The 14,011-nt window shown below is 38.9% G+C and overlaps 2 protein-coding genes across 9 annotated transcripts in view; one reads left to right on the forward strand and one right to left on the reverse strand.

The window, feature by feature from the left end:
* The window catches only part of ppp1r9ala (protein phosphatase 1 regulatory subunit 9A-like A), a 133,946-nt gene extending 122,742 nt beyond the window's left edge, over positions 1-11,204 (forward strand). For 5 of the 7 annotated variants that reach the window (XM_059647225.1, XM_059647226.1, XM_059647222.1 and 2 more), the window contains exon 21: positions 7,829-11,202. In XM_059647225.1, the coding sequence (XP_059503208.1) occupies positions 7,829-8,007 (179 nt within the window). In that variant the 3' untranslated portion in view covers positions 8,008-11,202. Of the gene's footprint in view, positions 1-3,776; positions 3,827-7,828 lie in introns of all 7 variants that reach the window. The other 2 variants (XM_048533974.2, XM_059647227.1) reach the window with 2 other exon arrangements.
* Positions 4,741-14,011, reverse strand: part of LOC125453928 (integrin alpha-6-like) — an 85,084-nt gene continuing 75,813 nt past the window's right edge. The window contains exon 25 of one of the 2 annotated variants that reach the window (XM_048534085.2): positions 4,741-13,625. In XM_048534085.2, the coding sequence (XP_048390042.1) occupies positions 13,461-13,625 (165 nt within the window). In that variant the 3' untranslated portion in view covers positions 4,741-13,460. The remainder of the gene's footprint in view (positions 13,626-14,011) is intronic. The other variant, XM_048534086.2, reaches the window with a different exon arrangement.

Consider the following 14,011-nt stretch of genomic DNA (forward strand, 5'->3'; position numbering starts at 1 on the left):
GCGGTAATGACTAATGTACAAATTCTAAGGAAGAGAGCATTCAGTCAAGGAATCCCAGGACAGTAAGTCAAAGAGGGAATGGTTAATGTGGAGGTCATTTTCAACCGTCACAACCACCCTGACTTTGATAGTAGCACAGTAGATCGGGGGTTGGTTTGCATGCCAAAGCTGTTGAGTATACTGGGCATTTGGAAAAGAATAGTACTCCCTTAGATAGGGTTCTAATATGGGATGATGCTAAGGACAGGTAACCTATTGCTTAGTCCCTAAGTAGAAATACATTCATGAATGTGCAATTGCACTGGAGTGAATGAAGTGTCTTGTGAACTGCTAAGGACAGGTAACCTATTGCTTAGTCCCTAAGTAGAAATACATTCATGAATGTGCAATTGCACTGGAGTGAACGAAGTGTCTTGTGAACCAACAGTGTACCGTGAGAAGTGTTTACGTTCGTTCCTCTCTCAAAACCTGCACAATGAAGGGCATCTCCTGGCAGATAGACAAGTGCGCTTTTAAAAAATTGGGGTGTAAGTCTTGGGAGATCCCAAAATTACACTCTGGCAAGAGGGATGATAAGCCAAGCAGAGTTCCAGAGAGGCATAGTGCATTAGTTACAAAGTGACTTTGAGAAGACCATTAGAAAACTCACCAGGGCTGAAGAAGGGAACCCCTCCATGAAACTTACAAAAATGGACATATAGCCAAAATTTGGGAAGATTCAGCCCGGGGATTCAGTTTAAACTTCTCCTGAAACAGTATATCAAGTGTGGTAATCTTTCAGTGCAAATTGGACACAAACATTTCTAACTCAAAGACTTGTAGATACGATCACTGAGCCAAACCCTTTCCACTTATTCTGCTGTTAGTACTAGACAGATAAAAATTAGTCATAGCAGCCAATAATCTATTTAAAACATGAATTTACTTCAGTCTTTTGTCAGAGAATCTGACATGAGAGAAGTTAGATCTTCTTATTGGATTTATATAGAAATTAAGGGGGAGGTAGGTGGTAAGAAGCATTCGCTTTTGATGGTAAGCAGGTTTGCTCCATATTAGTCACAAAAGATTCCATCTGGAGAGCAGGCTTGTTTTTATTCCTATGTTTCTCCAGATTCAGTCTGACGAAAAGCTGCTGCACACCAGTGCCAGGATTCTTTGCCAGCTTACTTCTGGAATGCAAAGTTGGCAATGTTCATTAAATTGGTGCCAAAAGTGCATATGCAGAATTGGCAGTCAGAAAAGGAGAATAGTCTGTTTGCTATGAAATTCAACTCTGCAACCAGAAAGGGATTTTAAACACAATGAAATCACTATATTATCACAGTGCACAGTCATGGGATTCCAGATTCCAAGCTTGGTTCATTTATATCTTCATAAAGAACCTTAACAATTGTTCGTCATTGTAGAAACTGCTGTGTGACAATACAAAGTTTATGGAGACCACTGCAAGCTTTTCTCACAGTGCTAGCTCAGAAATAAAAGTTTTAAATTGTATTCCTTCTGAAGATGCAGAACATGAAGTAAAACACAAAATAAACTTCATTGGACCAAGATAAGTTACAGAAGTTGCTAGGTCCAGACACAATTGAAACAATGCAATTATCTCATATGTCAAAGGTTAGAAGTATTGGCACTGAAGTTAATTTCTTCACAGGATGCTGCCTCCAATTTTCTCCACTGTAGGTGTTTACCTTTACAGGAATATAGTTTTATGAATATCAAAAGACTGAGCAATGGAAGTAAGTTTGTCATTTCTATTTGACAGCAGATAAATGTTGCACTGAGGTGAATTCTTCAATTTATTTCAACTAATCGGTAACCAAGGCATAACAAGTTCCATCACTGATGGTGAATACTAGCACCATATCAAAGACATCATTCCAGATCATAGGAGAATTATAAATGAAAAAAGCCATTTGCTCATTTAACCACAAAATGTAAATAAATCCACATTACAGCATTTATGCTAAATGTTTCTTAACTCATTTACAATAAAGAAACAGCATTATATTTCCAAATCTGGGTGGTACGTGCCTTGGAAGGCCACAATTAGATGATGCTATTCCCACACGTCTACTGCCATTATCCTTTGATGTGGTAGAAGTCACAGGATTAGAACTTGCTTTTGAGGGATGCCTGGTGATTTGCTGCAATTGTATAATTCCATACATAAGATTTATAAGGTTATCTTTTATGACCTCTTTAATTTGATGTAAAATGAAAAATGAGAGGACTGTGAAGTGGTTTAAATCGTGTCCAGCAACAAACATGGGTAGCTTGGTTATTTAGGGGCACCAAATGAAGTGAACTGCTGAGGAGGTGAGAATGTTCACATTATAGGTTACTTGTCTAACTACAATTAGCACAGATGCTCTTGCCATTGTCCACAAGTCTTACAGTGGGGTGTTAGGATTGTCGGATTTTGTAAATGGTAATATTTTGAACTGCCCATGTAATTGGAAGATAGAATTGTGTTGGGGTCTAGAGAAAGAGAAATTAGCATTTCTATAGGAAATAAGGCATGTATAATTCACACTGCATGGAAATAGGCTTAGGCAAGGGAAGGGTGTATAGCAAGTCATCTTTTTGTCAGTTTACAGGATTTAAAAGACATCACTAAATCCCAAATCAATCTGCAGCATCTGAGAGATAGAAAGCAAGATAATAGAGGCAGAGCTAACCCTGGAGAAAATGCTGACCCTAAAATGGACAATTTTACTTTTTTCCATATTGTACTCCATTTGCTACAGTTTTGCTTCTACACTTAACCTATCCATATCCCTTTTTAACCTCCTTATATCCTCTTCAAAACTTACGTTGCTACCCATCCTTGTTGTCAGAAATTTAACAACTATTTCTTTGCTCCCTTCATTCAAGTAATCTATGTAGATCATAAAAAGTTGAGGCATTTGTACTAACCCTAGTCACACAACACTCACTACATCTTGCCAACCAGAAAATGACCCATTTAATACCTACTCTTCGGCTTGCTACCAGGAAAGAATCTTCTATACATGGAAATATGCCACCCTGTATACGATGAATTTTTATTTTCCATAATAACCTTGAGACAGCATCTTATGAAATATCATCTGTAAATCTAAGTATAGTACATTCACTTGTTACCCTTTATCCATAACATGTTGCTGCCTTTATGAATTCCAAAATCAGTTAAACATGAATTCCTTTTCACAAAACTATGATTTCAATTCCCTAAAATTTTTCTTTAAAACTAGCTACTAACATTTTCTCTATTACACTAACTGACTATAATTTCCTGCTTGCTTTCTCCTTTTGAATAAAGGCGTTAGCTTTGCTATTTTCCAATCTAATGAAATTGTCTATGGATTAAATAATTTTAGAAAATTAAAATCAATGAATCACCTATCTCATTAGCTACTTCTTCCAAAGATCTTAAAACGAGGTCCATTAGGACCAGAGGATCTGTCAGACTGCAGGCCAACATTCGTTACTTCCTAGAAGTAGATTATTTGTTGGTTGCTTTAGGGTTTGATTTTTCAGGATACAATTATATCTGCGCCATGTTGTAATTGCTGAAACTACAGGATTACGATTTATCTATTTTTGAAGGCAAATAGGAAAGTCAGCTAAGATAATTTTGAGATAAGGAAAAAACAATTTTAAGACAGGAGAGGATCTCTGACTTTTTAGGAAAGGCACCATTTTTAGAATATATTATTCACCAAAATGTGCTTCAATCAACCAGTAATGGCTTTATTTTGGGAGAAGCAAATTAGAATGACTTTTTCTTTCAGAATTTCTATGGAAAAAAAACCAGAACTAGAATGTATCAAAATAACAAAAGGTAAGAAAATGCAGTAGTACTGTTTATTCTTCTACTTTTTAAAAAGCAGTGTGTAAATAGAGACTGTTGTATCTACAGGATTTATGTTGCATTCGTATTGGGGTCTGGAACCAATCCTGTTATAAACCCTCCAAGATCTCTCCACCCCGATTCTAGCCATTTGTACACCCTTAATTTTAATGGTATTCATGCCATCAACTACTTAATCCTAAAGTATAAATTTCTTCCCAGTACCTCTCCATCTTTTAAAATGTACTATAGAACCTGTCTGTTTGACCAAGTTTTTGTCCATTTGTTCCAATATTTCATGGGCACTGAAATCAAACTTTGTTTTATAATGCCCCAACAATGCAGTTTTAGGATACCTTATGACATTACAAAACGAATGTATATTGTTGATAAACCAAACAATGCTTACTATCAATGGAAAAGTCTTCCAGTAAGAGTCACATCCTTTAAGCAATTAACATTTTAATCTTGTGGCAGATGATATACTTAACATTAAGCAACTTTGTGGCATGGATGAGGTCCATTAAAATTTGAACCATCCAATATTGTTTCAACAACCTAAGTGGTAGTGTTTAGAAAACAAAATGATATACATGGACAAATTTTAAACACCATGCACAGTTGAGTGGGGGGATGGAAGTTCCCAACATCTGATCAATGGAAACATTTATGTTGATAACAATAATTGCAAAGTGGTAATCATTTTCAGTTTCTAAGTTTGAATGCCATCAAATTACTTTTGTGTCGTGGAAAAGGTTAGTTATCTCTTAGATGAAGTAAAGTAACTTGACGGCAGTGTTTACCAGATACACAGCAGCCAGGATTTAAATTTATTTTCCAGTTACTTCTGAATCACTTGAGAAAAGAAACAAAAATATCTTCAACTTATGATAATGAGGGAAGTATTCTTGATAAATAACCTTTATTGTATTGATCACGTTTAGAAAATCCACAGGTTGTATTAACATAGGTATTGTTTATTCTGCATAACATTCCAGCAGTCTAACAGCAAAAGGGAGCATTTAAATAGGATTCTTGCCCCAAAATAAAGTTTTGAGAAAATTCTTATATTTAGAAAGCTTCAGGTTTAATTTGTAAAGCAATTTTAGATTTAAAAAAATGTTTAAACACTTACATGTACTTGACCAGGTGTAATGCTAAAAAGCAATTCCATAAATCATTAGAGATAGTAGGTCACCTGCACATCTACTAATGTGGTATACTGTATCTGCTGTTCCAGATATGGTCTCCTCCGCACCGGGGAAACTAAACAGAAGCTTGGGTACAGCTTTGCGGAACACCTATGCTCGGTTCGCACTAAACAACTGCACCTCCCAGTCGCGAACCATTTCAACTCCCCCTCCCAGTACTTAGATGACATGTCCATCCTGGGCCTCCTGCAGTGCCACAACGATACCATCCGAAGGTTACAGGAACAGCACCTCATATTTCGCTTGTGAACCCTGCAGCCCAATGGTATCAATGTGGACTTCACAAGCTTCAAAATCTCCCCTTTTCCTACTGCATCCCAAAACCAGCCCAGCTTGTCCCCATTTCCCTAACCTATCCTTCCTCCACCTATCCCCTCCTCCCACCTCAAGCCCAACCCCCATCTCCTACCTACTAGCCTCATCCCGATCCCTTGACCTGTCTGTTCTCCCTGGACTGACCTATCCCCTCCCTAAGTCCCCACCTACACTCACCTTTACTGGCTCCACCCCTGCCTCTTTGTCCTGTCGATCTTCTCCTTTATCCATCTTCTATCTGCCTCCCCCTCTCTCCCTATTTATTTCAAAAACCCTTTCCCCTCCCCCATTTCTGAAGGAGGGTCTAGGCCCGAAACGTCACCTTTCCTGCTCCTCTGTTGCTGCTTGGCCTGCTGAGTTCATCCAGCTCTACACCTTCTTATATAATGAATCATTACTTGCATTTTAGTAGCCTCTCCACCATCAAGTTATCTGTACGTGACACAGTCACATGAATGTATATTCAAGGGAACATGAAAAATGAAGATTTACTTGCATCAACAGATGGATAAATTAGACGTACTAAATTTAACATTTCCAGGTTTTTATTGGATTAAACCCAAATTTGAAATTTGATTATCTGGACTAACCATAAAACAAATCCTGCATAATGGACACGTAATGACTTTTGAAAATTATTCTCAAATGAAGGCATTTCAGGTTATCAGATAATGCTAATAGATTTAATCAGAGAGTCTGAGTATCTGAGGATGGATTACAGTGCTCTCAAAAGCTTCAAGTTTCCAATAGGTTCTCAGGCAGCCAAACAGTAGCAGTTCTCAGCAATTTATCTGGCAAAAGCTTTTTTTTGTGACATTTGCAAATGTCACAGGCAATCCTGAGTATAAAGAAATACTTTCAATTGCTTTGTCAAATGCCACAACACAGTAGTTGTGTTTTCTTTCACATAAATCCTCACAATGAGGTACTTTGAATAAAACTGCACTGCAAAGGGAACTAATGGAGGTGTTTCAACTAAATGAAAAAATTTTTAGCCAGTATGGACTTTCCAATACTGTTAAATGCCCCTAATTTTCACAAAAGCATACATTTCCTGGAAGAAAAACAACTTGTTTAAAATTCCCCATCCATACTTTTTTTTCCCCATACAATCAATCAAGCTACAATCTGAAAGTTTTTTTTAATTACGAGTGATTTGAACAAACTTTAAAAATGCATATTTTACAGTGACAGGATAAAAGTAATCAATTATCTTTTAGTATCACAACTAAAGTATTTGCTTGATGGCCTCAATTTCCTGTCAACAACCAAGTCATTTGCCCAGAGTTATGGTGCTGTGGGTTATGTTTTGGCTGTAGTTTGACAATATACAATGTAGCTCATTTACCAAGTTGTGCAAATTCCATCAATTCATAAATATGAATGGAACATCCCCAGTTTCTAGAAAAATTAATTGAAAATAGAGAGGACTTCAATATTTAATTAGCAAAGATGTCATCCTAGCGATCCAAAATTAAAGCAGGAGCACGTCACTGTTTATGGGACCCTGCTAATTGGCTTTGCAGCACAGCAGTGATTACAGTTCAAAAAAGTGTTCAGTGGATGTAAATTTACTTTAGGATGACATAAGATCATGAAATACACTCTATAAATGCAGGCCTTCCCATTTCTATGTTAAATCGATTTTATGTTACTATGTGTCCTTAAAAATGCAGAAAATGGACTTGATTTTTTTTCAAACTGAAATATCATTTTGTAAATTAACAGGCCCATTCTACCTCCTTTTGACACCTGTTGTGATGTCACTGGATTTGGTCAGACATTGAGTATGATTTGTAGATTAACCGAAAGATTACTGCATTTAGTAAGGTAATTTCTTAACAACAATGTTGTGTTAGAGCAGCAGCTCATATTAAAAAATTGTTCCGATATTAAGTAATACTGTGATAGGGTTAGGGTTATAATTCTGTACAACATACAGAACAAATTTATTGCCAGTACAGTCATACATAACTGTATCATCTGTAATTTAAGCTTTGTGAGAAGATTAACTTCTCAGGGATAAACTAAATAGGGAACAAAATACTCACATTATTATAGGAGAAAGCTGTGTCACTATGTTTTATGAGCTCGAAGACTTGTTTTTACAAAATGCATGTTTAAGATGTAACATTACATCAAAATTCTTTTGAAAAACATCCAAATTCCAATTGAGCCATGCTCCATCCAGTTCTAGTCTGTGATTAATCAAGATATTTATAGTTGACTTCAGAATTAAAGGTGAGGAAGGGGAAAACCACCGAGGGTTGGTGTGGAGCTGAAGGAACTCTGCAGGTCAGGCAGCATCGGGGAGCAATAAAGTCGACGTTTTGGGTCAGGATTTCATCAGGTTCCCATTCAATGGCTGTCTATAGATCCATCCTGGAAAATACGTACATCTGTTGAAATCGGATGAAACTGACCATTGCCTTTAGCGTTCTCTACTCTTTTCCCCTCCTATCCCTAGCAACTCAAGATGGAACATCCATGAGGTGCTGTGGGTCATCAACAGCAGAAGAATCATACTCCTGCACACAATCTGTAACCTCATGGCCTGGCATATGCCCTACTCAACCAATGCCATCAAGCCAGGGATCAACCTTGATTCAATGGAGAGTGCAGGAGGGCATGCCAAGAGCAGCATAAGATGGGGTGTCAACCTGGTGAAGCCACCAAACAGGACTACCTGCACACCAAACAGCACAAGCAGCAAGTGATAGACAGAGCTAAGCGATCCCTGCAATCAATGATCAGATCTATGCTCTGCAGTCCTACCACATCCAGTCGTGAATGATGGTGGACATCCACAAATATCCCCATCCTCAATGATGGAATAGTCCAGCACATCAGAATGTTTTGCAGCAAGCTTCAGTCAGACATGCTAAGCGGACTATCTATCTCGGCCTCCTCCACTGGTTCCCAGCATTACAGATACCGGTCTTCAGCCAATTTGATTCACTCCACGTGATATCAAAAAGGGTTGGAGACTCTGGATGCTGCAAAGGCTGCAGCTCCTGATGGCAGTCCGGTAATAGTACTGAAGACTTGTGATCCAGAACCTGCCACTCCCCTAGCCAAACTGTTCCTGTACAGTTACAACACTGGTATCTCCTGAACAATGTGGTAAATTGCCCAAGTATGTACTGTACACAAAAAGGAGGACAAATCCAACTCATCCAATTCTGCTCTCGATCATCAGTTATGTGATGGAAGGTATCATCGACAGTGCAATCAAGCAGCACATGTTAAATGACACCCAGTTTAGGTTCCACCAGGGCCACTCAGCTCCTGATCTCATTATAGCCTTGGTTCAAACATGGACAAAAGAGCTGAATTCTAGAGGTGAGGTAAGAGTGACAGCCCTTGGCATCAAGGCTGAATCTGACCGAGTATGGCTTCAAGAAGCCTTGGCAAAATTGGAATCAATGGGTTTCAGGGGGCAAACACTGTAGCAGTTGGAGTCATACCTGACACATAAGAAGATGGCACTGGTTGTTAGAGGCCAATCATCTCAGCTCCAGGACATCTCTGCAGGAGTTCCTGAGGGTAGTGTCCTAGGCACAACCACCTTAAGCTGCTTCAATGACCTTCCCTCCATCACAAGGTCAGAAATGGGGATGTTTCACTGATGACTGCACAATTCGCAACTCCTCAGATACTGAAGCAGCCTGTGTTCAAATGCAACAAGATCTGGACAATATACAAGCTTGGGCTGACAAGTGACAGGTAACATTCGTGCCACACAAATGCCTGCCTATGGCCATCACAAATAAGAGACAATCTAACCACTGCCCCTTGACATTCAGTGGTGTTACCTTTTCCAAATCCCCCACTGTGAACATCGTGGGTGTTATCATTGACCGAAAACTCAACTGGACTCAATACATAACATGGTGAGTGGGTCACAGGCTAGAAATACTGCAGTGAGTAACTTACCTGCTGACTCCTCAAAGCCTATCCACTATCTACAAGGCACAAGTCAGGACTGCGATGGAAGTCTCTCCGCCTGCCTGGATGAGTGCAGCCCCAACAACACTCAGGAAGCTTCGAGAATTCCCAGAGTGTGGAAACAGGGCCAATCAGCCCAACAAGTCCACACCGACCCTCCGATGAGCATCCCACCCAGATCCATCGCCTTACCCTATCCCTGTAACCTTGCATTTCCCATGGCTAATGCATCTAACCTACACATCCCTGAACAGCATAGCCGAACCACCTAACGTGCACATCTTTGGCCTGTGGGAAGAAACCAGAGCACCCAGAGGAAGCCCAAAGACATGGGGAGAACGTACAAATTCCACACAGACAGTTGCCTGAGGCTGGATTCGAACCCAGGTCCCTGGTATTGTTAGGCAGCACTGCTAACCATTGAGCCAGTGTGCCATCCCATCCTTGGGGCAGCCCGCTTGATTGGCACTACATCCACTCCTTCCACCACCACTGTAGAAGCAGCAGTTTGAACTATCTACAAAATGCACTGCTAAAACTCAAAAGATCCTCAAACTGCACCTTCCAAACCCACTACCATTTCCATCTAAAAGGACAACAGCAACAGATAAATGGGAACACAACCATCTTCACGTTCCCTTCCAACCACTCACCATCCTGACTTGAAAATATAATGCCATTGCTTCACTGTTGCTGCGTCAAGATCCTGGAATTCCCTACCTAACATCATTGTCAGTCAACCCACAGCAGGTGGCCTGCAGCGGTTCAAGAAGGCAACTCACCACCACCACCTCAAGGTCAATTAGGGATGGGCAATAAATGCTGGCCAGCCAGTGATGCTGACATTTGCAAAAACTTCTTTTTAAAAAACCCTACACCCCAATGTAATAGTTGCCATATTAAATTTGTAAACATTGCCTTTCAGAGAGAAGGGTGCTATGGACACAGCCAATTCCTGCTACATTCTCATAGCAACACCCTGACTGATCAGAATTGAATTGCCTGGTTTGAGTTTTTATCCGTTAACTGTGTTATTGCATTTCATGCTAGGATTAGTCAAATCAAACAGTAACCACTTCTCGTGCTGCATGCGTTGTTGCTTCTGGTTGGTTTTCTTGCTTTTTGTTCCTGATGACTACAAAACATTTCAATGTTTTGTGTCTTTTTAGCAATGTTTAAGCTTTGCTGTACCAAGAAACTAATGTAAATAATTGCGATAAGGAATGCCCTGTGTGGCAACATACCTCAGAGGAAGTGACTAGCAACGATTGAATCATACTGCAGCAAAGAGAAGCAAAAACTAGAAGAAAAACATTTATTTGTGGAATTATGTGAAGTGTTAGATCACATATTAAACTGGAATAAAGTTAAATTTCTTAATATGTATTTTGAATGCAGATCTATGAAATGATAAGACACATGCAAAAAATTAAAAGTATCTGCATAATAATTACTGCCTTTTTGAACCTAAACCAACTTTCAAAACCTTACTCTTTCTCAAGAAGACCCTGTGCTGAAACTAATCAGTGCTGTCTTACCATGCCTTTTACATGAGATACATAATAAATGTAAGACTATATTTTGTTCTGTTTCAGAAAAAATGTCCATTAACTGAAATCACAAGCTAGTAAGAAATTATAGAAAGACAGAAACTGAAGATACTTGAGAATGTGATATTTTCAGTCAATTTTACTTGGGGAAAGGATGTGTAGAATATTTCAAGCCAATCAACTTTTGAAAATTCTTTTTCATTTCTGAAGAAGAGTCCATACCCGAAATGTCAGCTTTCCAGCTCCTCTGATGCTGCCGGACCTGCTGTCTTCATCCAGCTCCACACCTTGTTAACTTCTGAAAATGAACTTTTAGTACTTGTAATGAAACTGTGCCCAACTGTACTGGAAACCACTGTAGTTTAGAAATTGGTTTAGATTTCTCTGAGACAGGGAAGATGATATGAAATAGGAAAAAATGCATAATGTTGCAAACTTATTAAATTTAAAATGCATGAAAATTGCAGAAAATATGAATACAAAACAAAGAGTCATAGAACCATACAGTACAGAAACAGACCCTTTGGTTCAGCCAGTCCATGCTGAACACAACCCCAAACTAAACTAGTCCCACCTACACATGTAGAATACAGCAGTTACAAAACAAATTCAAAAAACACTACTGGCACAGAGACCCGTTAATAGAGGTTCTGTAAAAGCTAAGAAAAGACTTATTTGAGCTGTAGCTCACCATAAAGGACATGACTCAGTGGTGATATCTGCACTACTAACAGGAATTATGCAGGCTACACCTGACACTAGTTGTACGAGAAGGAAAGATAATACAGGTCAAATCCCAAAACCTCAAAATGCCACAGCTCATACTAAATAACAGCGAATATAAAATCCTTTCCAACAGTGGCACATAAGAACATTCATGTTATTTGCAGCTATCATAGAGAATTCTGTTGTAATTCGTCCCAGTGCCTGGGCTAATACCTGCTGTGGGTCCATAATAAAATGAGATGCCCAGTTCTGGTGTAAAATGACCTGATTTAGCCATATATATGGATAACAGTTCTTTTGTATTTTGTGCCACTCACCAGTTGGCTAAGTAGGCACCCAACTGTTTTGACCTATCAGCTACATTTGCAGTAGTGCAAATCTAAACGTGTTCTGGAGAAGTTCAAAGCACAAGGGAAAAGTGGATTCTAAAAGTAGCAAAAACCTCAAAACTAAGAATTCATCCCAAGTGTTTTAGCAGAGTATGCAGAAAAGGAAGCTTCAGTTACTTGAAAGACAAACAAACAACCTGGATGACAGTGGGTGCCTGCAAGGCCTCACATACAGAAGTAAGATTATTTGTCCTTTCTGGTACTAGAGCCTGGCAAGTAGCTTACAGTCCTCATAGGTCTTCATGGCAATGGTGTGTCCCATTCCTACCTCCCCCGACTTCCACCCGGTGTTGAACTTCTGTTTTTGCATTCGTTCTTCATACCCAGCAGAGTTGATTGATTACTATACTAGACCCACTGCCATGGTTAGTAATTGCAGCTAGTTTGGCAAATGCCCTATAATCTTCACTCCAATACCATCCTCTCTTCTTCCTCCTAAGTAGCTTATTGATTATATACATGCTCTCAAATAATAAACTTCATTACAGTATTCTTTCATATTTGTCCCTTTCCTCAAGCTTACTAATTGAGAGTATATACCTTCTTTACATAAAATTAAAGCTTTGTCTGAGATCTTTCCTTTAGTTTTATGGACAGAGGAATACTTATATTCAGGTCTGGGAAGAAACAATTACATACTTTTTGACTTGACCATACAACCACTGAATGCTGCACCAGGCCAATTTTAAACAAACTTAGCAAGTGAAGTGTTCATTGAAGTGTTTTTTCATTTCTTTTCGGCACCATATGGGAGGCAACACTAACCCAGTATAAATCTAAGCAAAGACAAAATTAGTCAGCACTTTCTCCAGATATTAAATCTTTTTTCACTCAAGTCTAAATCTCTACACTCAAGTCACATCCAGAACATTTTTATTATCCCTGAAGGGAAATTTAGCCATCTATGGCCAAACTAATGATTAGTGAAAGGACACAAATTATGACAAAATAAATACCAGGACACTCTAAAATATATAACTATTTACAAAATGTACAGTGTCTTTGTTTGAAAGTCAATCCCATCTCCAAAATGTTGACTCATTTCTGAACACACAAACTGGGTCATGGCAATACTGAAAGACATTCATCAACTGAAAATCAATAGTCAGTTGCACAGTTGACTACTGCACATTATTTAAAATTTAAAATGGCAAGGACCAAATGTTACTGAATGAAATTCCAAGTTTTTTTTCACACCTATATGCTGGAGCAGACACCAATTCAATCCCATACTGCTGGAGACTTGGTGTGCAAGGCAAATCTTACCCACCATGTGGTCTAAAATCCATACAATCCAGAAAGGTTGTATTTATGGATAAGGAGGGCAGTCACTCTGTGATATGGGCTGCACTACAAAAATCTTCTTGGTCAAGAGCCATTCTTAGACAGCTGAAGAGAAATCAATGCACAGTAATGCAGTAGCAACATTGTATGTTACTACGGCATACTAAATTCAATAATTTTAACAATACAAAGTCAATAGTTCTTAGGAGTAGCTTTCATTTTCCTGCCATGTTGTCATCCATTGTTTCTTGTCAAATTTCTTGTTCAATTTTCCATCCTGAAAAGTTTGTCGTTCTTCTTTTCTGATTCGGACTGCATGGTAGCGTGGAACACTGTCATCATAATGGGAGCGTTTAAAAAACCCACACTATAAAACAGGGAAATATGGGAATTGGAAGAATCAATTAAAGTATTGTATCCTCTGACTGGAGGCATGCCAACCCTCTACAGACATATTCTAACTAAGATACCACCACAGAAATAAAACATTTTGTGTCAGTCACTAACAGGAGCTTGTCATCTGCTAAGGAATAACCAGATAGCATAAACAATTAGCAGAAATTTAATCTTCATAGAATAGAACTGTTTTCATAGAATCCCTGCAGTGTGGAAACTTTGACCTTTGGTCCAACAAGTCCACACTGAACCGCAGAGATTCCCACCCAACCTGTCCCCCTATAATCCACCTACTCAACACATCCCTGAACACTATGGGCAATTTAGCATGGCCAATACACTTAGCCTGCACATCTC

This window comes from Stegostoma tigrinum, chromosome 7 (genome assembly GCF_030684315.1).
Source record: "Stegostoma tigrinum isolate sSteTig4 chromosome 7, sSteTig4.hap1, whole genome shotgun sequence".
Classification (NCBI taxonomy): Eukaryota; Metazoa; Chordata; class Chondrichthyes; order Orectolobiformes; family Stegostomatidae; genus Stegostoma; species Stegostoma tigrinum.